This window comes from Anabrus simplex, chromosome 2 (assembly GCF_040414725.1).
Source record: "Anabrus simplex isolate iqAnaSimp1 chromosome 2, ASM4041472v1, whole genome shotgun sequence".
NCBI classification, from domain to species: Eukaryota; Metazoa; Arthropoda; class Insecta; order Orthoptera; family Tettigoniidae; genus Anabrus; species Anabrus simplex.
The window spans coordinates 640,982,256-641,009,964 of record NC_090266.1 but is presented as its reverse complement, the minus strand read 5'-3'; the positions used below and the strand labels follow the sequence as shown (position 1 = coordinate 641,009,964).

The 27,709-nt window shown below is 38.4% G+C and overlaps 1 protein-coding gene across 1 annotated transcript in view; it reads left to right on the top strand.

The window, feature by feature from the left end:
• Window positions 1-478: 478 nt before the first annotated feature.
• Window positions 479-27,709, top strand: part of LOC136862984 (DNA polymerase epsilon subunit 3) — a 46,780-nt gene continuing 19,549 nt past the window's right edge. Inside the window, exon 1 of the mRNA XM_067139289.2 lies at window positions 479-831. Within this exon, the coding sequence (XP_066995390.1) occupies window positions 570-831 (262 nt within the window). The 5' untranslated portion in view covers window positions 479-569. The remainder of the gene's footprint in view (window positions 832-27,709) is intronic.

Here is a 27,709-nt window from a genome sequence, read left to right as displayed (position 1 = left end):
CATACTCCTTTATTCTTCGTAACGGTTTTTTTTTTCGGTTATGATTTCCGTTTCTCATAAAGGTAACGTGCCCTCATGCGAAGAAAATGAAAATATTAATGTATATTTACTTGTATAGTTGTATTTTCGCCGTGTTCTTAGTATTGTGGCAACTGCGAAATTTCACACACTGTGTTTAAGGTTTCAAGACATTATATTTCCAACAATTAAATTAAATGAATAAATTCCACGGAAAGTATTACGTCCTCTGAATTTACATTACTCGCCATGTGATAATACCATACCTAACCGAAACTGTGGTCTGCATTATCTTAATAACAGCTGTTTACGTAAATCCTGATGTGATAAATGTAAAGAAAAACATACAATATATTTAAATATAAATTTCTGTCTCTAAACGGTCACAATTTTATCCACAGAATGTCCCCAATCCTTATGGATTACATTCACAAGTACAATTTGTACATTCACTTAGCTCCCAGTATTATAATTGATCAGCTGATGGACTTGGCGCGCTTTCTACATTACGAAGGCAGTGTATTAACTCCTGAACAGACTAAGTGCAAGTGATGGCTCAATATGAAGAAGCTTCTTTTCCGGAAAGTGTGGTGACTAGACTGATGCACGAAGCTATTGAGAAAAAAGTAAAAATTACAGCTGAGGCGAGAGCTGCCTTGGCTTCATCGGCTTCGTTATTTCTGCACCACCTTACGTCGTCCTCAAGTGAGATAGCAACCCAGTGTGATCGCAGAAGGCTGCGTGGAGCGGACATAATAGCTGCTGTGAAGAGCCTCGAGCTTTGCGATTTGAATCTGGAAGAAGAGCTTGAAAGTAAGCACACTTATTTTCTATGAGTTCTAATTACATTTAACAGTCTACTGCTTGTTATTTAATATCTGTACAGTAGTATTTGTGTGCATAGACTGTGATCTAGTTAGCTGCTGTTTTCTAGCATTTTTTGATGCGTGCGTAAATGTTCTGGATTGAAGGAGCATCGGAGACCACTTAGCGCGGGAGGGTTGTCTCTTCTCCCTCCGCTCTTCAACTGGAAATTGAAGTTTTTCGAATATGGTTTTGACAGGAATTGCAGTGTTTGAATAACGCTTCCAAGTTCTCAACGAACTGTCCCGTAATGAATTTAATTGTAATATATCGTTTAGGAAAAGTCCTGTCCGTTTTAATTACTGCCTTGATTGGGGTGAAAGTTCCATACGGGAATCATTGTAAGTACCTAGGTGTTAATATAAAGAAAGATCTTTCATTAGGGTAGTCACATAAATGGTATTGTAAATAAAGGGTACACATCTCTGCACATGGTTATGAGGGTGTTTAGGGGTTGTAGTAAGGATGTAAAGGTAAGGCCCCAACTAGAGTATGGTTCCAGTGTATGGGACCCTCGCCAGGATTACTTGATTCAAGAACTGGAAAAATCCAAAGAAAAGCAGCTCAATTTGTTCTGGATGAATTCCGACAAAAGAGTAGCATTACAAAAATGTTGCATAGTTTGGGCTGGGAAGACTTGGAAGAAAGGAGACCAGCTGCTTGACTAAGCGGTATGTAATACCAATGTAGTTGGTCCGTTATTGGACATTATAAATTTTCCAGCGTTTCGCCCCAGTGTGCTAAATTGGGCTCATCAGTTGGTAAATAGCACACCCACCAAGACGCATGGCTAGTGCATACTGTGGAGGCCACGGTATTATAAATGGTATTATAAATTTACTCATTTGGGACAAATATTTCAGGTTTCCTATGGGAATCATCTATGTCATAAGTGGTATGTTCCGAGCTGTCAGTGGAGAGATGGCGTGGAATGACATGAGTATATGAAGAAGTTTGCTTCTTTTTGCTAGTGGCTTTACGTCGCACCAACACAGATATATCTTATGGCGACGATGGGATAGGAAAGACCTAGGAGTTGGAACTAAGTTACAGCCCAGCATTTGCCTGGTGTGAAAATGGGAAACCATGGAATACCATCTTCAGGGCTGCCGACAGTGGGATTCAAACCCACTATCTCCCGGATGCAAGCTCACAGCCGCGTGCCCCTAATCACATGGCCAACTCGCCTGGTACTAAGAAGTTTGAGCGGTGTCTTTAAAAGTAGGAAAAATCACAATGTGAAGATAAAGTTGGAATTCAAGAGGACATATTGGGGCAAATATTTGTTTATAGGAAGGGAGTTAAGGATTGGAATAATTTATGAAGGGAATTGTTCAATAAATTTCCAGTTTCTTTGAAATCACTTTTTTTTCCATTCTACCGTGCCCGTGGTATTTTAATTGTAATCTCGGCTTGTTTTTTAAAAGACAGTGTAGACCTATATACTTATCGGTTATGGAGTAATACTTTTCCTCTGGCATCATTCCGACGACCAGCTGATCGGTACTGTGGAGCCTACCCACTCTAGCGCTGCCTGGCGGCGCTTTAACTCGACGAGTCCTCACACTTGTTCTTATATTCGTCATGGTTACAGTAAAGTCATGTGTTCTAAAGCTTAGGTAGGGCCTACATGCAGTATTTCAGTATTTATATAATACACGCAATATTTTGGTGTTGATAAATCAATTCATTAATAAGAGTAATTACATAATTTAGCATAATCAAATAGGTTATAAAGATAATAGTGGAAAGTAGGCGTGAAAACTTGTGACGGTGACTGTGGCTCACTTTAGAGGCTCACAGTGTAGACGTAAAACTAGGCATCGACAGCTGTGAAGTAATTTAGTGACAAATGTTAATAATATTTAATTGTTGAAAGAAAATATGGATGGAGTAGGCAGTATTTGCATTATATATGGTTGCAATATTTACAGAGGGCCATGTGCGTCAGTCTTTCTACAGATTTTCAAAAAATAAAGAAATGTAAGGAAGAGTTTAGATGTTTAGTTAGATTTATGTTTAGACAACTCAGTTTATATAGAATGAATACTTGATTTTACGGCAGTAGAAAGTGATGTACTAATTGATTGTATTAGATGCAAGCAATGGGTTATTCGGAGCAGACAAGCAGACTTGGATGTTATATATCCAAAAGAGATGGACCAGAACATTTGAACAAAAATTATGTTTTATGTTCAGATCATTTTGTACAGAAGACTTTAAAAACAAGAATTTCTTAAGTCAGGGGTAAGTATTTTGAACACATTAGGACATTAGGATTTGAGATTATGTAGACTTTATATAAGATAGCTTTATTACTTTTTAATTTTTAATTGATCTTTTCAGACTTTGGCCTGGATCTGTCCCCTCAGTTTTGCCATCTGCGGAGGAAACAATCCCAGGAGAAGCCCAAAGAAAAGGAAGAGTGCAGAGGAACTGGAGTCAGAAACAACAGTGGGTGGTGAAAGTGAAGTGGCGAGTTATGACACCTTCAAAGTTAAGGAAGAGTGCACAAAGTGTTCACAAATGGCAAAAAAGTGCAGAGCATTGCAAAACACAGTGTCCAGATATAAAAAAACAGAATTATGTGTTGGAAGCTAGGCTAAGTAGTTTAAATCATACTAAACTGAGAAGTAAAACTACAGAAAAGAATATTATCAGTGATTGTGAAGATAATTTTTGTAGTGATATAGCAGATAGCTTTATAAAACTCCAGGCTTAAAGATAAGAGTTTTGCTTTGGCCCTGCATTTCTGTTCTCCAAAATCATACAGGTTCTTGCAGACATACTTTTGTTTACATACTACTAGGTCATTGAGAAGTTGGCTACAAAATTCAGAGGTAAAGCTTGGTATGAAGGGCATGGTTCTTGATTTGTTACAAATTAAGTGTGAAAATATGAAACCCCAAGGAAAAGTCGTATCTGTGGTAATCAATGAAATGTCTCTTAGGGTGTTTGTTGACCTGTAGTGCTCAAAACAACTTGTTCGAAGGATTTGTGGCAAAATTATAGTAAAGGGGCCTCAAGGATTAGTAACATGAGCCACCACTAGGTGGCGCATGCAAGTTTGACAGTCGTACTAGTAGCGCTGGAAAGGAGTGCCGAGAGGAACGACAATGCTGCCAACTGTTAGGGACTTGGGGACCCTTTCTATTCTACAGTATTTCTTGCATTTTACAACTACTAAAGGACCTTTTTTCTTGCCGTGCGGACAGTATGCGCCACGGCGATAGAAAAGAGCCTCTTGAAGGCAGTGTGGCCCCGAAGGGGTCACTGTTCTCATGACAGAGATTGTTCTGGATGTGCAATATAGTAAAAACTAATAAATGACATTTATTCATAATTTTTCCTTCTGAATGGTTGGTAACAAAGGTGGCGCTTCCGCAAGCGGGCCGGCATTGGTCATCATTAGCAAAGATTGAAAAGGAACGTTTTACAATACCTGGAGTGCCTGAGAGGAGAGATCCTTCCTCTACGCTTGCTATAATCCCACCATCCCGCCCCGAAAACTATTCTTTCTTTTATAGGAAAACAGAAAGTAATACAGCATGAAGGAAGAAATTGCCACCATTATCTTTACTCCCATTGGCCAGCTCCGATCAGCTGTGAAGAAGCCTATGTAACTTTTTCCCCGCTAGAGGTCGCATGGTCGGTCGCCACAGGGACACCACACCGCGCAAAATATAAACACTCGATCGTCAAGAAAAAAATGTAATTTAGTAGCTGTAACCTATCATTTTAAATCCAGGCCAAGCTCTGTCATGAGAACAGTCACACTCCCTTCGAGAGGCTCTTCACTATCGCCGCGGCGCATACTGCCCGCACGGCAAGAAAAAAGTTAATTTAGTGGTTGTATCATATCGTCACATTTTCTCAACTCTTTTTAAATCCAAGCCAAGCTCTGTCATGAAAACAGTGGCCCCCTTCGGGGGCCACACTCCCTTCGAGAGGCTCTTAACTATCGCCGCGGCGCATACTGCCCGCACGGCAAGAAAAAAGTTAATTTAGTGGTTGTATCATATCGTCACATTTTCTCAACTCTTTTTAAATCCAAGCCAAGCTCTGTCATGAGAACAGTGGCCCCCTTCGGGGGCCACACTCCCTTCGAGAGGCTCTTAACTATCGCCGCGGCGCATACTGCCCGCACGGCAAGAAAAAAGTTAATTTAGTGGTTGTAACGTATCGTCACTTTTCCTCAACAGTTGGTAACAGCATCACCCGCCGCCAAGCCTCCGTGCGTACAGCGAGCGGAGTGCGAGGCGCGCCATGCCCGGCCCGCTTGCGGAAGTTTTACCGTAACAAAATCTCTACCTCATCCTAGGTGTCAATGACGTCATCCTCTTCCATACATGAACCAGTCACAGTTGTAAGCAATAGGGTATGGCGTCTAAAACAGTATTTTAGTTATAAATTTGTTATAAAAGTAAATGTACTTCTAGGGGCAGGTGGGTTGGTCCCTGGCAAGCGTATTGAACACATCTCTTCTTCACGATCATTTTAAGGTGAGAACAGCGGCATTTAAAGTAATATTATATGTAATAATCCTTGAGGCCCAATTACTATATTTCTACCGGGTTTGTAGACACAGGTTCAGAAATCTTGTCTGACTTAAATGTTACTGAAAGAGAGTTATATGTAATTAGCATACGTGCCAACTTTTACGGTTTATCTGTGAAATTTATGGATATTGCAGCATTTTATGGTTTTACGGACGGACGGTGTCATTTTACAACTTCCCGTACAGATATTTGAATTGTTAACATTAGATAATTGGTCCACTTCAGTACAATTGATTTTTTGCGTGGGTCGAAGCAGGCTCAGTCTTGGTCGAAGGCAAGTCCACGATAGTTGATAACTCATTCTTTGATATGATCAGTATTTTTAACCGTATGATGTTTATGTCGTTATTGGAATAGAATTTAAAGCCGGCATAACAGTTCTTCCATGTGAATCTAAGGTGTCGACAGTCTTTGCTCCGAAAATTCCTTGTTCCGCTCTGTTCGCTTGTTGTGATTTAACCTATATTCTTTGATGTACTTTGTTCATGAAATTTGCGTTCCTCGAAAGTTTTGGCCTTTTAAGGTTATGACATATTTTAATGAAGAGTTTCGAGTTTTTATAACTTCGTGCTTCGCAGTCTCCTGTATTCCAGTGACTGGGTATACCGCTATTAGCGAAGCCCATTAAATTATAAAGAAGAAGGTGAAGAATTACATTCTTTCCAAGTGTGTGTATGCTGTTTACCATGTGCCTATTATTTGTTTACGGGGTTGTTGTCGTGTTCATTTAGTGGTTTAAGACTTTGTGTGCTTTGACATGTTTTAATGAAGTGTTTGACTGCCTTGAGTGTTTATGTTATAATTTTATGCGACATTCAGTGATCCAGGTTCATTTTCAGTACATATCGAGACATTTGTTCTCGGATATTTTCGTACGCTACATTCTTATTGTAGATTATCATGAATAAATCCAATAAGGAACAGTACTTGCAGAACCATATTCTGTTGATTTTCCATGCCTACTAAAATCAAGAAAGGGAGAAAAATTTGCCTTTTGCACGGTCTGTGGATGTGATATTAATATTGCACATGGTGGAAGAAACTTTTAAGTGATGAGTTACAGTAGTTATTGGCATTCAGACTTCGAACATAGTGAATGATTTCTAGGATACAGATAAATCCCTTGTTTTTTCATCAGTGAGAAACTGCTTTTGTACTGCCTGTGACTAAATCATCAACAAATTTCCACAGCTGCACAGTTTTCTTCCATTCGTTCTTCCTTGGAAAAGTTTCCTGTCATGTTATGCAAGGAAGAGAATGAAACTACAGACGAGGTGATGAATGAGCTTCAGAGGCAGTTCACAGCGCTTCAGGTAGATGACACTTCAGCTGCAAATCAAGATGCTGCAAGTGATTCCAGTTGGGCACAAATATCAAGAATTCGTGGAGCCGATGAACTTCTTAAGTATAACCGAGTTTCTAGAGTAATGCTCTCTATTCTCACCATACCCCATAGCAATGCAGAATGTGAACGTGTTTTCAGCCTTGTGAAGATAAATGGAACAGAGTTCAGATCATGCATGTCCAATGAATCTCTGGAGTCTGTTTCTATTTTGAAGACCAGGAGTTCTGGTTTCTTTTATGACAAAACATTTTCTCAAGACCTTTTGCAGGAAGCTAGAAAGGTCACAACTATGACTAAAGTCAAACTAGCATGTGATTTGCAGTGTGTGTTATATTATTTCTTGGCTGTGTTATGTTAAACAAGTTTTATTGTTTAAAGCCTTTTTCAATTATCACATATCTGCTTAATTTATCAAGGAAGTCCTGTCATGTATGCTCCAAACTAATATTCACCATGCCTGCTGCTGTTTAACCACCCTCTGCAGCTATTTCTTCTTGATTGTTATGTTCATCTACAAATCATTGGCCTGTGATGTAAGTAGATATGGTTTCATTGAAGTATCTTGTTTAAAGCATGAATTATTGTATTTTGTAGCCCAGAAGTATTATTATTCTTGTCAAGTCGGGGTATGTTGAAAATTGTTAGATGTTTTGTCATGCGTGAGTTTTACTGATAGCCCTTTTCAAAAGTTGGCAGGTATGAATCAGGCTAAGGTCGTAGTGGTTAAAGGTCTGTACCTCAGTTTCAAGCAAATTATAGGATATTATTTGACTGGAGATACTATGTCAGGGCAGAGCATTAATGATACCAGTACATTAATGCATTAGTGAAAATTCGGGACACTAGACTAGTACCCAAGACTGTAGGTTGTTATCAAGGGGCAAACAATGTTAAAATGAGGAAAATTCTGGGGGTCAGTTAAGACAAACCATATATTGAAATAAATTATGAAAAAAAATATACTATTTCTATGAAGCCCCTCACTTTATTAAATCAGTGAGAAACAATCTAAAAAAGTATGATTTCAATGTAGGAGGGAAAATTTGTAGCTTGTCTCATATTGAAGAATTTTATAACAAAGATTCAACCATTGTGTCCAGGTTAGCTCCAAAATTAACAAAACAATGTTTTTTATTTCCCCCCCCTTTTCACCAATGAGAGTGTGTTTAGCTGTTCGGACTTTGAGTCATTCTGTTGATTGTGGCATAAAGGTGCATGTTCAATTTAAGTCTCTACCACCCTCTGCGGCTATTACAGCTGATTTCATTGAAATGTGTGACATACTATTTGACATCTTCGATTCCTCAAAATGTTGTAGCCCTAAGCAGTATAGAAAACCCCTTTTGCAGTAATTCTAATCATTTGGAAAAATTGGTAGAAATTGCAAAATGTCCAAGGCAGATTATTGTGTTATACAGGGGTGCTAATACTTGACAAAGGTGAAAAATTGAGTGTATCCTCCTAATTCAGTACATAATATTATATTCCATCATTAGACGGAATAATCAAATTCAAACATGTTTCGCTTGTTTGAGCCATCTTCAGTGAAAAGGGGGGGGGGGGTGAAATAATTTACATAATACAAGCTAAACACTGTCAAAAAACATAATGAAAAAACAAAAGAGAGCCTAGACGGAAACAAAATTAGCACAATATACAATATTTACATCATGTGGAGCAAAAAACAACTCGCTGCGATAAAATTCAGTGAAACAGGGGTTAATACAAAACATAATTGAAACTAAAAACTGTGTAAACCTATGAAGAAAAGAAATGAAAACAAATGATACAGATGGAAATGAACAATAAGTGCACATAGTGAGGTTGTGGACCTCTTAGCGATTTCATCCTGTTTTGTATCGTTACAAAACCAATATTTTGTAAACTAAGAGGTCCGCAACCTCACTATGTGCACTTATTGTTAATTTCCATCTGTATCATTTGTTTTCATTTCTTTTCTTCATAGGTTAACACAGTTTTTAGTTTCAGTTATGTTTTGTATTAACCCCTGTTTCACTGAATTTTATCGCAGCGAGTTGTTATTTGCTCCACATTATGATGTAAATATTGTATATTGTGCTAATTTTGTTTCTGTCTGGGCTCTCTTTTGTTTTTTTCATTTGTTCCTTCATTATGATTTTTTGGCATGTTTTAGCTTGTATTATGTTAATAATTTCAAACACCCCCCATTTTTCACTGAAGATGGCTCAAACGAGCCGAAACATGTTTGAATTTGATTACTCCATCTAATGATGGAATATATTATGTATACACTCAATTTTTCACCTTTGTAAAGTGAAAACCGTCAATACGGAGTGATTCCAATATCTTGTAATGGGGTGCTAATAGTGAACTGAACCAAATATGTATTCAAGTTTGGATAGATTAAATCACTGCTTTTAAGCTTTTGTGGTCAGAATTGAAGGAACGATTTGATTTTCAATTTCTCTTCTCTAGAAGACTGACACAAGATTGTCTGGAAAATACATTTGCCATTGTCAGGGGTAAGGGGGCAATATATATATATTTTTTAAATTATTTTTTTTGTTGTTGCTTTACGTCGCACCGACACAGATAGGTCTTATGGCGATGATGGGACAGGGAAGGGCGAGGAGTTGGGAGGAAGCGACCATGGCCTTAATTAAGGTACAGCCCCAGCATTTGCCTGGTGTGAAAATGGGAAACCACGGAAAACCATTTTCAGGGCTGCCAACAGTGGGGTACGAACCAAGGGGCAATAATGTCACTCCAGATGCATCTAAATTTCTATGAGCATTAGAACTATTATGATAAATAACTTACTGTCCCCATCACAAGATAGCAGTTGTGAGACTGTTGCCACTTCAGTATTCCTAACCAAATACAATTATTTGAAAATAAGTTACACTGTGAATGAGAGAGACCTAATTGTAATGAAGAAAATGAGATCATCAACAGTAATGTGCAAACTACACAGGCAAAAGCAGACAATTATGTTATTGGTTGGGCAATGAGTGTAAAAATGTTTTGATGTCACTTAATTCCCATGACCCTGAAAACTTCCTCATATTAGTGAAGAAATATGAATCATGTAACATGATTTTCCCCAATGAATGTTCTCACGTGCTGTGTTCTGAAATGTCCAGAGTTTTTCAGAATAATGTAAATAAATTCATGTGTGAAAGCACTCAAGGTGTCAAAGACAAGTTAGTGAAGACCTTAATGAATGAATATGTTAGTGTAGAAGGTATGTGTGACAATTGTTATTCCTTGTTGGCCCATAAATACTTTGCAGTCCTCAATAAAGCTTTTGTAAATAAAACAAATGGTTCCTACACATCTCAGCAGGGAAAGAAAATGCCAAATTACAGAAAGTAACGCATATGTAATTTCATGTTCAAGTGCATTTGGATGTACATAATATATATATATAATTATGGTATGCACATGGTTGTCAGTACATACTGTTGCTTGGCCTGTAGTTTTATGCAAATTGTTACAGAAATTTGTCATGGCTAAGCTTTAATTTGTGAAAAATAGCATGTGTACAGTAGGCTAAGTTATTTTTGAATGTATGTAGTTGTCACTCTTCATGACATATGTGAAAATTGTAGACAGTAGGCTATCACATGAAAAATCCAGTAGTTTTGGTCTAGCTGTAGGCCTAAAATGGATGTTACATTTCATACCTTATTTCGTGACTAATAAAATCATATAACCCCAGATCAAACATTTTGTACTTGAAAGGCTATTCTGTAATTCCTTTAAAACTTAAAACCAATTCATTTTTGTGTACAGGTGAAATTTCAAAATCTCTGGTTCAGGTATTATGTCATAGCAACCACAAGGAGCAGTCGACAGCTGTTTGTTTTTACACTGCAAGGCGCTAGATAGTGCTAGTGGCGCTCTCTCGTCGGAAAGCTATGCACTTTCGAGAGAGTTTCCGCTATTATCTTTATAACCTATTTGATATAATGTGTTCAATAGTCTTCCAAGTTACGTCGACAATGATGTGTAGTAAGATGACGGAATATGCAGCAAAAAAGAATTCTCCTGGTTTTTGACTTTTGTAAGTTGGCAGGTCTGTATTAATAATTTTGCCACCGATAGAGATACCTCCTGTTGAGGTCTAACACCCTTAGATACTCTGAAGAATTTTGAGTCACTAGCACTTGTTTTGACAGTGGCAGTGTGATTTCTATATAGCACAAGTAGTAGTTCCAATAAATGTGCTGGGACACTGCATTCTGCAAGTACTTGCCACAACATTTTCCAGTTAACATTATCGAAAGCATTTATGTAGTTGAGGAAGCTAATGAGAACAGGAACACAAAAGACTACATTTCTCTATTTGTCTGATGGTGCAAATTTGTTCCCATCTTCCTTTGCCTTCCATGAAACCTGCTTTTCTGCACATATGTAAGTAATATGTAAGGATTAAGATGCTGATTTATGATATACATGACGTCACTGGCATGGGATATGAGTGCTGTGATATGATAGAACCGTTTCTGATTGAGCTCTTCTAGTGCAGTATGATTAGGAGGGAGCTTGTCTAATCCTCTGGCCACTCTCCTATGTGCCATACTCTGTTTGTTATGCAATGTGTGGAGCACATCAGTACCTTCCTCACCCACCTCTTTTAACATCTCTCTGGTTATTTCATCAACACCTGGGGACTTGTGATTCATTAGATGTTTGATAGCATTCTCAATTTCACTCTGTAAGAAGACATGTGGAATGTTGTGTTGGACTTTGATCTTATAGGGTGTTAATATCCTCTGTGTACAGCTCTTCACAGTACTGTTTCCATCTCAAAACTTATTCTTCCTTAGTGTTGTTTTTTATTGCTCTGTTCTTCCAGATCTTGGCAAGTTTCTTCACGGCAACTCTTCCTGAGTTGATCCTCTTCATTTCTGCATCCTATGTAGCAGATAGTTGATCCAAGACAGACAATATAGTGTACTGCTTCCAGTCTCCTTAATTTACATCTGGATCTATCATCCTCAATCAGTTATTATTTCTAGGGCTTGGTTCTAAAAGGGCCAATGTCAAAAAACCTGTTTTTGAGCTATGAGCATTTGAAGTTTTGCTTATAGTTTCCCAATTATTTTTTTCAACAACTAACTTTAAATAACTTTATACTTTCTTTGTGGAAGTCACCTTATTAAACACTATTTTTTTCTATCGTATTCTTTAAAAATTGCCAGGTCTCTAATCTTTATTGGTAATCTAACATTATTGGCAAGGGCTTATTTAATTAAACATGAACTGTTCGTTTAGTATTTAGAGACATTGGCCCTTTTAACATGTTGCAAGCCAGGATAAAACAAGTTTGTATCAGTCAGTATCTCAATTTCAATAAAAAATGACATTGGCCCTTTTAGAACCAAGCCACAGATTTTGGATTTACTAAGGTTATTGTTCAGTCCATATGCTGTGCTCACTTTTGCTAGTAAAGCTTGAAAGTTTTCTGGAGAGTTCTCGAGTCTGAATCGATATTGTGCTATTTCCTCACAGAATGTGTTAATGAACTGTGGCATATACATTCTGCAGTTTTTCTGTATTTCCGTACACAGACTCCTGTATCTTTCTTCATCCCGGATAGTATGCATTGCAGATTACTTCACTTCAATTAATTTTTGGGTGGTTAGCGATATCCAGGGATGTTTTTCACTTGGTGGTCTCTGGGCAGTCTGAGATGTTGACACAACGTCCTTGATTCCATTCCGCATCTCAGATGCTGCTTCTTCATTCATTGTTAAATCTTTAGGTTTGGATCTTATGTTTTTACAGAATTCTTGAAGAGATTTCTCGTTAGTAAGTCTTAGCTTCTTTGCCCCAGCCCTTACTGTAGAAATTTCAGCCTGGTCCTTATTGTTATACCGATATAGATTATGATCTGTTCCGCGGTCAGCTCCAGGAATTGTCTTCCAATCAAAGACAGATATCTTCCTGCGTCGTTGCACTAATGGGAAGTCAGTTTGATTTTGGAACCTTTCTCCAGACGAGATCCGTGTGTAGAAACGTCTTGGGTGATGATGGAATGGGGTATAGTTTCCGATGCAGAACTCCAGTAGGAGCTCTCTTCATTCATTCCTCTCCCCTAGGCTAGGCTATAGAGTCCAACAAGTAGTCGCCTATGTTTATCATTTGTCGTGTCCCCAATCTTGGCATTGAAGTTGGTCTGAATTATAACGTGTTCCAGTTGATCATAAAGTTCTACGATTTCATCATCAGTTGCTGCAGCAGTAGGAACATAAACCTGAATAATGTTAGGCTTACAAGGAGAAGAATATATTTTAATGGGAATGATCCAATCCCTGATATGTTTATAATTCATAGCAACGCCATTTTGACTTTCATCACCACTTCCAGAAAAATACACTTATGTTATTTCCATGACTCACAAAATGGCCATTTCCTTTCCCTTTAACCCAAGAATATCTAGATCATGAGCGCTTATTTCATTCTCTACGATTGCTAGTTTTCCCAGCTGTAGGAGTCCACAAACATTCCATGCTCCAGTCTTTCTAATACCATGGATTAGTTGATATGGCGGCTTCTCTCACTCCTGCCCCCATACCCCTCCTGAATGAAACTCCAGAAGCATTTAAAAATGAGCAAAGCCATGAGGTTGTCAAGGGAAAAATATCAGTAGTAGTTTCCCTTTGCTTTCCACTGACCTTGTTTACTCACAAACTAAATTTCCTGCTAGAGTTGATAACCCTTCCTTCTTTGATTCCTTTTCCCCCCTCCCTCATTTCTTGGGCGAGTGCTTCTTCATGTGTTTTTCTTATTCTGATACAGTAGTAATCTTTATCTTCCTGATCAGTAGGGGGTGGTTACTACACAGTCTTGCAGCTTATAAAAATACAGTCACCATCGCCAGTTAGTACATTTTCTATAACAGGTGAACAGTATTTCCCCATCGGTGATTGGCCTGATGACCTAGATGTTAGGCCTCTTTAAACAACAAGCAGCCAGCAAGGCCCTTTGGCGATGCTCAACATTGAATGGACTAGGCAGTAAAAATGTAAATTCCTGAATATCTCCATTATTGTAGCTCTTGGAGTAAAAATGTATCAACCCAGTGACCTGGCTACACAGTTCGAGTTGTGTAGGTGTGAGCTTGCGTTCGGGAGATTGTGGGTTTGAATCCCATTGTTGGAAACCCTGAAGATGGTTTTTTATTTTCACATCACGCCACAGCCACTGCCTTCCTACTCCTAGCCGTTAACCATCCTTCTGTTACAAAAAACCTTACATTTGTTAGTGCAACATTAAACCTCTGGCAAAGAAAAAAAAAGTGTATCTGTTATAACAGATTGGCAATTGTTATGCACGTTACCTGGATAGAACTAGTGCATCTGGAGATACTTGTGAATTTGTGAAAAGGGTAATAATTGTGAGTATCTCTGTTATTATTTCTTATATGGTGAGAACATATGATACATTTCAAATGGTATTTTTTACAACTTGTGTTAAATATCATTTATTGATAGGGTAGAAATACAGTATGTGCAACATAAGTTTTATAGCATCATAAGGGATTTAAAATCTTATGAAAAATACCTTGAAGAGGAGAGATGTGTTCACTGCGACATTAGGGGACCCATCCACCATTCCCCAGAAGTACATTTTACTTTTATAAACTAATACAATTTATCCCGCACCATTGTTCATCACTTAACTACACAGCAGCATTTCCATTGGCTGAGACAGATAGGATGTTACTCCCAGCAATCAAGTAAAATGAATTCCGTTACCAACCCACACACAATAACAACACAACTAAATGCAATCCAGCCAACATAGAATACTCTGCTATCGCCGTACTAAATGCTTTATTGTAGTTCAATGGTTTTGTCACTAGTCGGACCTAACAATCCAAACCAATTGGCTTTGTTTCTAGCTGTTATCTCCATATGAAATGCTGGAGGCCTAACAGCCGCTTCATGGCCCTGACCTGGGGGCTTACGCCCCCAGAGCCCCTTTGTTTGATCATAGTCCAATGGTTTTGTCACTAACTCGACCTAACCGATCCAGACCAATCTATCCAACATAGAATACTCTGCTATTGCCATACTAAATGCTTTATTGTAGTCCAGTGGTTTTGTCACTAACCACACCTAACCGATCCAGACCAATGGCTTGGTCCCTAGCCGGACCTAACCAATCCAGACCAATGGCTTTGTCAATACCTACTATCACCGTATGAAATGCTAGAGGCCTAACGGCTGCTTCACGGCCCTAACCTTATGCCCCCAAACCCCGTTTGCTTCATCATAGTCCAATAATTTTTCCTCCATCACAGTCCAAACCAATCTGCTACTTCGTAAATTTAAAAGTAGCGCTGCTACTAGTATGACTGGTTGAATAATTGGCAAATGCTGGGCTGAGTGGCTCAGACAGTTGATTACAAGTAATGAACTTCATTCTGGATCTGTATTGACTTTGAATATCTGAGACGTAATTTTAAAAGAATTCAATTATATTAGGTCCACCTATTCATTACATTTCTGCCATTTATTAAATGGTTTGTTTAAGAGTTACATAGTTGTTTAAAATACCTTGGACATGTTTTGACCTGGCTTAGAGGTCATCATCAGCAAAATATCAAAGAAGAAAGGCATACGACAAAAACAGTGATACATAAAAATCCGAGATAAAACACGGTCGACAATCATCGCGAGAAGTCAGCTAGAGTAAACAAATGCCAGTGCAATCATGCCTAGATATATGCGCTGAAAAATTGTTGCAGTAGCTGAACTTTTGCCGTCGATAGGACCAGTATCAATGGAGATATCTTGGACCTTCCCCTAAAGTACGATCTTAAATGGTCATGACTGTCACAAAAATAGCAACTTTTTAAAAAATTTGACCAATGAACAGACAAAAGCACAGATGGAATATTTGTTAATTGGACTGGAAATGTGATGATACACCCTGCATTATCCCAGATTATGAGCCTAAGGCCTGGGTTCAATTTCTGCATTTTTCCAGAGTAGACATGGAGTGAAGACTATGGTATGTTTATCAGACGGGGAGATAAAACCTAACATGGCCCCCCAGTGATAATTAAGAGGAGTGGATTATATGCCAATGTTGTGCTTCATTACTTTTCTATTCAGAGAACATAACCAAATCTTTTATTAACAGTGATACATAAAAATCCGAGATAAACACTCAACAAATTCAATGGAAATTAACGTTAAAATGTACATAGCTTCAATATTAAAAATATATTCAACAAGTTCAATGGAAAACTGTTAAAAATATACGTGGATTTCAAACTTGGTCTGGCTACGGACCAAGCCATTGGTCTGGATCGGTTAGGTGTGGTTAGTGACAAAACCACTGGACTACAATAAAGCATTTAGTATGGCAATAGCAGAGTATTCTATGTTGGATAGATTGGTCTGAATCGTTAAGTCCGGTTAGTGACCAAACCATTGGACTACTACCCCTGCACGTTATGAAGACACATTCTATCGTGACACGGAGAAATTTTGAATTTAATTTTCTGTGTAAAATGCTATTTTTTAAAAAAAATATAAAGGCAGTTTTAAATGAAGAGTCTGAATTGTTTTCCGTTTAAATATGACATATGGGGGTGGTTTTCCTCCATCTGCAGATACAAAAAGCGTAACTGTGCACCCAGTATCGAAAACTAGGTGAGCCAGGAGAGTGTTGCCAACATTGATGCAAATAAAACATGCACCCCAATTTTGTGCCTCAGATTTTTTTTTAGAAACATGCAGGGATTATTCACGTAAATACGGTATAACGTTCCGTTGCAAAGTTGTGTAACTAATCTATTTTAACTTTTTGTGGCCATTTCCTGAATTTTATTGTTTAGCTTAATTTATACACGTTTAGTGCCTCTTGTTATATGAGCACCTTTTGAGTGCAAGTCTGTTGTTTATTCTTCAGATTTCACTGACAACCAGTTCAAATTTAAACACTTGCATTTCCTGGTATGTGTATGCTTCGTAGTGATAAGTCACAAGGGAGATGTTGCAGGTGTAGACTTCAGTTTGAGGTGCTTCTCGCACAGCTAGATGCTGCCTGGTCCTATGCTAGTAGTTGCTCTTCTTCTTTGTGCAAATCAGTGTAGAATAAAGAGACATTTGTATCAGGAAGCATTGAATTATTTGCATGACTATGATTATGTGCTCTGGGCTGAGTGGCTCAGACGGTTGAGGACTACCTTTCTTACACCTACACGGTGCGTTTGATTCTGTCTCAGTCCTTAGGTATTCAGAGGTGCTGATATACAACAGCCTCGTGTTGGTAGATAAGATTTACTGGCACATACGAAAGCTGCAGAACAAAATTCCGGCCCCTCGGGATCTCTGAAAACCATAAAAAGAAGTTACTGGGATGTAAAACCAATAACATAATAATTATTATTCTTAATTATGTGACTCAATTCTGTCAGCTGTGCTGCTGTACAAGGTAGCACATCTGTACTCTATTACCAACATGTCAACAATGAGTGCGTACAGCTTGAGTACATATTTTTCTATGGTGTGTCTCGCCCTTAAAAGACAGTACACGTTAAACTGGCCATGCTGATGCCACGTCTACTGCACATACCAAGTTGTGCAAGGCCAGGCACATGATGCAAGAGGCATGTTTTTAGTAAAAAACCTCAAATTTCCCAATATATTTGTTTAATAATAATAATAATAATAATAATAATAATAATGTTATTGGCTTAACGTCCCACTAACTAAATTTTTACGGTTTTCGGAGATGCTGAGGTGCCGGAATTTAGTCTCACAGGAGTTCTTTTACATGCCAGTAAATCTCCCGACACGAGGCTGACGTATTTGAGCTCATTCAAATACCACTGGACTGAGCCAGGATCGAACCTGCCAAGTTGTGGTCAAAGAGTCAGGGCCTCCACCATCTGAGCCACTCAGCCCGGCAATATATTTGTTTGTTGCGTACAATTGTACCTCATGCCCTACAGATCAAACAACAGTACAATTATTTAGGTATGATACGGCAAAGTTCAAAGGATGATTTAAATGCACACATTGTAATAAATTTTAAATTTTTCTTTTAATAATATGTTATAATAAAAAAGATTTTCTGTAAAATAATATAGGAAAGTAATGGTTAAAATACTTTATATACTGTTAGGCCTGTCCACTATCTGCAGGTAGTGGTGTTATTCCTTATTTGTAAATTCATCTCTGTCCATGGATGGTCCACGGTCAACCGAATCTGAACCTGTTGCTGGTGCATCGAAATGCTGTGCTGGGCAGAAGTGCAATAACTTATGAATGTTATCTGATAGTGAGCTCTGGTTTAGTTGAAAACTATTTCGGGCATTTATAAACTTGAAACATTTCTTCTCACTTGGTCATCAGCGTACAGTTAACAAAATAGATTACTCCTGCCTAACTTTCCTGTGTTACCATTTGAGGATTTTTAAGTATTTAATTTTTAAAATTATAGCTTCCTTCTTACGTCAATTATTGTCTGGGGTAAGAAAGTATTTTCTATCAACATCTGGCAATTTAAAAAAAATCTTTATCTGTTTGGATCATTGGTGTCTTTGTCTATCCCATGTTAAGGTATTTATCTGTAGAAATATAGATTCACACCAAAATAGGGTAGACTCGGCAAATTTGGCAATATTTTTAACAATTGGGCTGGCTTAATAACAACAAATTATATTTCCGTAATCTTATACATTGGGTATTTACACTCAGGACATTTTCTCTTAAGAATCTACATTTTAAAACAACAGCTAAAATTAAGAAATGTCTCATAGATGAATTGCAATTAATTATAACACACTTGTGTAAATTGGCAAGTCTCTAGGATAATTTGGCAATAGTACTTGTTAAATTTGGCAATAGTGTTGTTATTCAGATATTCTGTAATTTATGTTTAGTCATTTCTCCCTGCACTCATTGCATTTGATATTCTGTCAGTACTGATCCAGTCCTTGGCAAAACTCATGATACCAATCCAGACATCTTGTAATATGAATCCAGGATTCACCATCACAATCCTCCTCGACTGACTGATCACATGTTTTGCAGACATCTTTATTTGGCAATGTGCTTCATGTTGTGTCAGCGTTGCATCTGCCACTTGGGCTGGTCTTCTTCTGATTCTCAGTTATTTCCACATCATCATTTAGGCCTATACTTGAAGTTGAAGAAGCAAAACTGTTAACCATCCGAGCTCTCCCTCCGTGCATTACGTCTTCGGCGTTCACTTGGAAACCGCGGTGGCAATTTCATTTTGTCTCCTGACTGTTGCGTACCGTCCGTGCCATACACTGCTCCAGAATGGTAAATGTCCTCTGAAAGGGCATCCCTGTTGAAAGGATGAATCCTTGTGGTTCGGAGGCCATTGCAGATGTTCCCCATGGACATAGTCTCCATGTAGCACACCTCAAATATTGGGAAGAAGTCTTCCCTCGTTGGTTTTCTTCAATTTCCTTTGAGGAAGCCTTTTACCTTGGCTGCGATTACAACAGCCAATGTAACATACCCTTATAGTACGCATTGTGGCCCATAAGTGGCAGGAAATGACAATTTGGAATCATGGCGAATGAACACACCAGCAAAAAGTGCATCATGCCTTTAAAAAAAATCACACTTACATTAAGCACTTATTCCTTTTAAACATAATTTATGCAGAACATTTTGATCTTACCTTGTATACAGATAATTAATCTTCAAAATGGTGTATAAATAACTTTCAATAGGTTGCTAGTAAATCTAAATTTTAAAAATCAACCCCAGTATTACAACCACCACTTGCTTTCAGTGAACATTCAACTGCGAACAACTAATGCTTCCCCATACAGCCGCTGATAGCGCTCGGTACGCTCAGCAAAAATCCGCAATATTTCAGAGATGCTGCACTTTGTTGGTGCACACTTGAACTTTACAAAACTGACTTGGATTAGTTGGAATTAATTAAAACATAAAATAGTGCAAATTAAAGGTACTGCCAAATTTGCAGTCTCCCCTTATGTAATTATGAAAATTAGGTCTTGTATTAATTATTTATGATTTCCCCCTTTGGGTGGGGACGCAGATGAAGAATACACCCACACTGCCCCCTGCCTGTCGTAAGAGGCAACTAAAAGGGGCCACCAAGGGATGATTGTATTAGAACCATGAAACTACTTGTGATTAGTACCATGACGTGGCGAATACCATGGGTCGCCTTTACTTGCGAGTAGTACCACTATGTTAGGTACAACCGGTTTGTGATTAGTAGCAGCAGAGTGTGGGTTCACTGTGGGTTTATAGTACCTGAGCGACACTGTGGGTCTGCGTTGTCTGTGATTAGTACCCACTATGTGGGGAACACCACGGGAATACCGGCGCCCATGATTAGTACACCTGTGTGAGGAACACCATTGGTTTGCATTGCCTATGAGTGGCACCATTATGTCAGAAACACCATAGGTCTGAGTTACCTGTGCGACGTACGATACTTGTGAGTAGTACCATAATGTGTGGAACACCGCGAATCTATGCTACTTTTGATTAGTACCGCAACATGACAAATACCATGGTTCTACTTTACTAGTGATAAGTAGCATTATGAGGGATCGTTGACCTGGATTTTGGACTCCCTTTAGACATCAAGTATCATCGTTTAAAGAATGTGCTTTAGAAGCAGTCCCTTGGTCACTAATACTATTGTTTTGAGATAGTTTCGTGGAAGGTGGGGCATTGCGGGTCAGATCCACTGATTGTCTTAAATTCATATTCATCCATGTCTTCTTCATTATCATGTTTTGAATTTTGGTCTGGATGGTTGTGGACTTTTAAATTGGCATTACTTTTCGTCTCATTTCATTCCATTAGGGGCTGATGACCTAGATGTTAGGCCCCTTTAAACAACAAGCATCATCATGTATTTATGACTTGACAATCAGAAAGAGCGGAAAATTCTGTGTAAGACCGCGCAATTATTTTATTCTGTTTATAAATAGGCAACATGGCAGGGGTTGAAAAGGAGAGAGTTAATTTGCAGAACATGCAAGTGAGAGGCAGGTACTCTTGAACTCCATACTCTCCTTTCAGGTAGAGAGGCGATGTGCTATAGGACTGGAAAAGGTAAATATGTAGGTGGTTTGAAAAGTTCTCGGAATGTACTAGAATTAAGTATCTTACCTCGGTGGAACTGCTTTTATTTTTCAACACAGTCTCCCTGTAGACTAATGCATTTGGTCCAGCGATGTTCCAATGCCTTGATCCCATCTCGAAAATGAGATTCTTCCAGGCCTGCAAAATATCTCTCCAATTCGGCGGTCAGTTCTTCCCTAGTAGAAAATCTCCATCCACCGAGGAACATATTCAGCTTGGGGAATAGATGAAAGTCTGAGGGTGCCAAATCAGGTGAATAAGGTGGATGTGGCAACAATTCGTACCCCAGTTCATGAAGTTTTGCCATGGCAATAACACTTGTGTGCGGCGGAGCGTTGTCCTGATGAAAGATGACCGTTTTCCTTGCCAAACCAGGCCTTGTTTCGCGTATCTTTTCCTGTAGTTGGTCTAGGAGGTTTTCATAGTATTGCCCCATAATTGTTTGACCAGTAGGAAGATAATCTATCAGCAGAATGCCTTTTGCATCCCAGAAAACTGGGGCCATGACCTTTCTGGCCGAACGCACTGCATTTGCTTTCTTTGGTGGTGGTGAATCAGCATGTTTCCACTGCTTTGACTGCTGTTTTGTCTCTGGGATATAGTAGTGGACCCAAGTTTCATCTGTAGTCACAAACCGGCGCAAAAAATCTTGTTGGTTGCACTGAAAACGGGCCAGACTTTGTTCGGACATTTCCAATCTGGTGTGTTTATTGTCCAATGTCAAGAGCTGCGGCACCCATCTTGCAGATAATTTTTTCATACCCAATTCTTCGGTTAAAATATAATACACCCGTTCAGAAGACATCTCTACAGCTTCAGCAAACTCCCGCACTTTCAGTCGACGATCCTCCATGAACATTTTATGCAGTTTTGCAATAAATTCTGGGGTCGTAACACTTTTTGGCCGTCCACTACGCGGATCATCATCCAAGCTCTCCTGACCAAATTTAAACTCGCAGGTCCGCTTGGCAACAGTTGAAAGTCGGCATGAATTTCCTTTGCTTTCATACCTTTCTTTACAAAGTATTTAATCACTGCTCGAACCTCAGTTTTTTCCATTGTCACAAATCACTACGCGGGAACAACAAAGAGTCGTCACTACCACACTCCTGCAGCTAGAGCACTGATGCGCCACGTGTTCACTCACAAAGGATGTGTGATTATTGCGCTGGAACCTCGTTGCTCTAGCACTGACATCTAGCGGTGATTCCGAGAACTTTTCAAACCGTCCTCGTACAAGCATGAATATTCTTCTTATACAGGGTTATTCCAGATGATTGTCGGAGTTTCAAAAATTATAATACACAGTGCAATTGACATAGGAATACGAATCTTGCTTATTGTGTACTGTAAATCATAAAGGGTTTTTTAATGTTTTTTTTTTTACATACATTAAAAATGCTCAATATGTGCGCCTTTTCTCACTACACGCATCTACTCAATAGTCCATCTCTTCCCACAGACGCCCCAAAATGTCAGCGGTGATGTTTAAGAAGGCGGCTCAGATGCGCTGCTTCATTTCCAGAATATTCACTGGTAGAGGAGGGACAAACGCTTGATCTTTAACATATCCTCACAGGAAGAAATCACATGGTGTTAAATCTTGTGAATGTGGTGGCTAGAGTAAGAACATTGATCACGATCCGTTCCGCACCCAATCCATCGTTGTGATAATTATTTGTTTAAAAATTGTCTGACAGTGTGGAAATGAGGTGTTGAACCATCCTGTTGCAGCATGTAATCGACCCTGTCGTCACTCAGCTGGGGTAACAGCCATTCTGTAAGCATTTCCAGGTAAGTCAGCTGTGACACTGTCTGTTCATTGAAGAATGGGCCATAGACCTTTTTCTTTGAAGTAGCATAGAATACATTCACCTTTGTGGAGTTATGTACATGTTCCACATAACAATGGGAGTTTGTTGCTCTCCAAATTTGAACATTTTGTGTATTCTTGCAGTTGCGATGCAAACATTCGAACGTAGGACTTTGTCATTACCTGTTAAAGCTTGACGCAACTGTAAGTGATATGGCTTTATCTTCACGCACCTTCGTAACATGTCATAATGTGGTTTGAGGTACATTCAGTTCCCTGCTACCTCTTGTAGTCTATTTCTTAGGGCTACGGAGATAAACGCTTCTGATCTGATTCACTCCCGCTTCTGACACAGCGGGACGCCCACTCCTTTTCCATTTATACAGACAACCTTTGTCCACAAATTGAGTGTACCATGAGCGAATACAGTTGCCAGAGGTAGGGTCCTTCCTGTATTTTGTTCGAAAATGGCGCTGGACTATGGTAATGGACCGATATTGATGATATTCAATAGTACAAAGCTCTTTCTCCTTACCACTGACTACCATTTTGTGAACACTGCTGTAGCTTTGTAATCTATGACTTCCTCTCAGTTTTAATTACTGCATTGATGCTGTGAAAGTTCCTTATGGGGATCACTGTAAGTAATCATAAACTGCTGTAGCTGCCATTGATGGGAACTGATCTCACTATAGTTGATGTAGAACAAAACTTAAGTTTGTTTAACCATTGCAGCAACGATAATAGTATGTTTTCCATTGTTTCTAAAACAAAATCACCGAGCTCGATAGCTGCAGTCGCTTAAGTGCGGCCAGTATCCAGTACAGAGAGTTACAATAATTAAAAATCTTCCACCTTTTTTATACTTTTTATTTGCCTTTTAGCAAATTTTTATTTGTAAACAGTACATGTTTCATTCTCTCTTGGGAACATCTTCAGCTGTTGTTAAAGCTTAGGTGAATCGCTAAGTTTTTAAACACGTTATTTGCAAGTACATTGATTCTCTTAAAAACTACTAGAATACCAATAAATTCAATGATATTAAAACAATGTGGGGGTTAATGGGTTAATGAAATGAGACTGGATGATTACATAGTTGGTCAGCTTAAAAACTATATCTATTCATTGGAATAGTTGTTAAAAGTTTCACTTTGTTACATTAAAAATGTCTTGTTTGTCTCTGGTTAAAAGGTTTTAAAAATGATTGACTTCATGACACTGTTCAAATTGTTGTTGAATGTTTTTTCTCTTTCACTCCTTCCAGGTAAGCTGTTATTTATTATGAGCTTGCTTAAAGTGCCCTAAATTGAGTCTAATGCGGAACTTTGAAGCTGATTGCTGGTCAATTTTTGGGAAGGGAGCTTCGTCTCAATTTCTTGCTGTTGTTAGACTCCAATTCTACTGTGACCCTGGAGGGACGTTTGATGCTGCTTTACGTCTAGTAAAGGAGTGAAAGAGAAAAAACATTCAACAATTTGAACAGTGTCATGAAGCCAATCATTTTTAAAACCTTTTAACCGGAAGACAGACATTTTTAATGTAACAAAGTGAAACTTTTAACAACTATTCCCATGAATAGATATAGTTTTTAAGCTGACCAACTATGTAATCATCCAGTCTCATTTCATTAACCCATTAACCCCCACATTGTTTTAATATCATTTAATTTATTGGTATTTTAGTAGTTTTTAAGAGAATCAATGTACTTTCAAATAACGTGTTTAAAAACTTAGCTATTCACCTAAGCTTTAACAACAGCTGAAGATGTTCCCAAGTGAGAACGAAACATGTACTGTTTACAAATAAAAATTTGCTAAAAGGCAAATAAAAAGTATAAAAAAGGTGGAAGATTTTTAATTATTGTGACTCTCTGTGATTAGATTTTGATACGGAAAATGAAGCTGGTTACTTGCAGTATCCAGTAATCGGCAGATAGTGGGTTCGAGCCCCGCTATCGGTGGCCCTGAAGATGGTTTTCCATGGTTTCCCATTTTCACACCAGGCAAATGCCGGGGCTGTACCTTAATTAAGGCCACGGCCGCTTCCTTCCAATTCCTAGGCCTTTCCTCTCCCATCATCGCCGTAAGACATATCTGTGTCAGTGCGACGTAAAGCAAAATAGCAAAACAAAATCACGAAATCCCAACAATCATTTTAAATAACCATGTATATAATGAACTGCTATATTGTCCTGATACTTATAGTTGGTTTACATTTTGATATTCTCCTTCCTTTCTATCAAGAAGTCACTTCTATTGAACTTAATTATATTCATGGCATGAGCGCAGTGGCATATGCAGAAATTTGTCAAGGGGAGACTGGTTATACAAATGCAATTTAGCTATACTTAAATTATGTTTACTACTACTGCTATGTCTGAAACACACCAATTAACATAATAAAAAATACATTGTTTTAATTAATGGAAGAATGAACTACACCCAAGGTGATGAAGACAGCATTGATATTGAATTCACACTATTAAGATTACTTACATACCATATTGCTTTTTTTCCACTTGAATCGTGAAATAGCAGATATCCTGGATTCAGGTCAAATGGACTGAATCACGATTGACCCATCTAAGGCATTTGATAGGGTAGGTCATGGGAGACTACTGGCAAAAATGAGTGCAATTGGACCAGATAAAGAGTGGCTCAATGGGTGGCTGTATTTCTAGAAAATAGAACTCAGAGAATTAGAATAGGTGAAGCATTATTCAATCCTGTAATCATTAAGATTCGTCAAGGCAGTATTACTGGAACTTTGTTTTCTTATATATATAAATATGAGTAAAAAGACTGGAACCGGAGATTAGGGGTGAAAAGTCAGGTTGAGAGTTTCACTAATAGGAAAACTTCCTCTAAGTTTTTAGTACTGCATTGATGGTGTGAAAGTTCCTTATGGCGATCACTGTAAGTAATCATAAACAGGATTTTAAATAAAGGGTACATATTTCTGCACACAGTTATGAGGGTACCTAGGGGTTGTAGTAAGGATGTAAAAGAGAGTACATGTAAGTCTCTGGTATGACCCCAATTAGAGTATGGTTCCAATTTATGGGACCCGCACCAGGATTACTTGATTTAAGAACTGGAAAAAATCCAAAGAAAAGCAACTCAATTTGTTCTGGGTGATTTCTGACAAAAATGTTACAGAAATGTTGCAAAATTGGGAGAAAGGAGACGAGCTGCTCGACTACATAGTATGTTCCTTGCTGTCAAGGGGAGAGATGGCATGGCATGGCATTAGTAGACAGATAATTTTGAGTGGTGTTTCTAGAAGTAGGAAAGATCTCAATATAAAGATAGACTTGGAAATCAAGAGGACAAACTGGGGCAAATATTTCTTTATAAGAAGGGGAGTTAGGGATTGGAATAATTTACCACGGGAGATGATCAATAAATTTCCAAATTCTTTGCAATTATTTCAGGAAAGACTAGGTTAACAACAGATGGGGAATCTGCCACCTGGCGACTGCCCAAAATATAGATTAGTGGTGATTATCATTGTGTTGAATACGGTATATTTATTTACAAGTTCTGGTATTTGATAATCACCATATTATACAGGAAGTTTGAGATATAAGTACACATATTTTTTTCTGCTGGTTCTTGGTAGGTCCTATTTCAAAAATGAAAAAAAAATGAAGTTGAAAATACAATGTTTGTAGCTCAGGTAGTATTTAATCATGAATAACTTTGCTGATGTACATTACTATGTTTTCTAGTGTGAAAATGTTTGCTTCTTGTTCGTAGAATAGTTTTCCTACAACTTACGCTTGCGTACTATCTGAAGTTGCTGTGCAGTGATACAATTGTTTCTTACACGTTACACATGCATATGTCCTGCGGCTGCAGAATACTGATGTGTACAGTTGCAGTGGAGTGTTCATAGAATTGATTTTTACACATTACGCATGCAGAATGCGTTGTGAAGGTTAAGTGATGTGACATGTACAACTCCAGTGCAGTGATGTACTTTAAATGGCTTCTTACACATTACGCATGCATAATCCTGAAGGGTGGAAAGAAATTGAGAAGATCCATATGGATTTCGACAGGGCAAGTCTATGATAGACCCTGTATTTACCATGAGATTACTGATGATAAAACCGTGGGAATATTGAAAAAGATCTAGTGATGGTATTCCTGATATAGGGAAGGCATACAATAGTGTCCATAGAGAAAATGTCCAGGAAACTCTGGAAAGGAAAGGATGTGGAAAGCAATCAAGGACACTATTGAAAGCAATGTATAAGAATTGTTTCAGTTGTGTCCTGACTCTATTAGGGTGAACAGATTGGTTTAGAAACCAAACTGGACTAAGAGAGTGAAGTGTATTGTCTTATGTTTATAATGGTTATGGATGAAATTCTAAAGGAAACAAAGGCAAGATATGAAGGGGATATGAAAATATTGTTGTTTGCAGATGACATAGTGATCTGGGGAGTGAACAATGCAGAAGTGCAAATCCAACTAGAGGCTTTAAATGACAATGTTGAGAAGTATGATGTGAAAATCAGTGTGGAGAAGAGCAAAATAATGGTGATGACAGGAGGAGAAAGAGAAGGAAAAGGAATCATTAGTATCAGGCGACAAAATAATACTTCAAATATTTGGGAAGTGAAATAATGCAAGATGCAGGGTTGGATAAGGAGATCAGCAGAAGGGTACAAGCAGGAAGTACGTTCAGCCAGAATGTAAGGAACCTGGTGTGGAACAGAGAGATACCTACAAAATGTAAAGAGATAATGTACAAGATGCACTACACCCCTATATGAATGTATGCATCAGATGCTTGGACTTTGACAGCAAGAAATGAGAGTGAAATTCTGGCCAGTGAGGAGAATGGTAGAGACAGAGTAAGAAATGTTGGTCAGAAAAGAGATAGGAGTAGAAAAACTGAGTGATAGGATGGAGAAGAATAAATTGAGGTGGTCTGGACATGTTATGAGGATGGAGGAGGGAAGGATACCAGAACAAGATAGAAG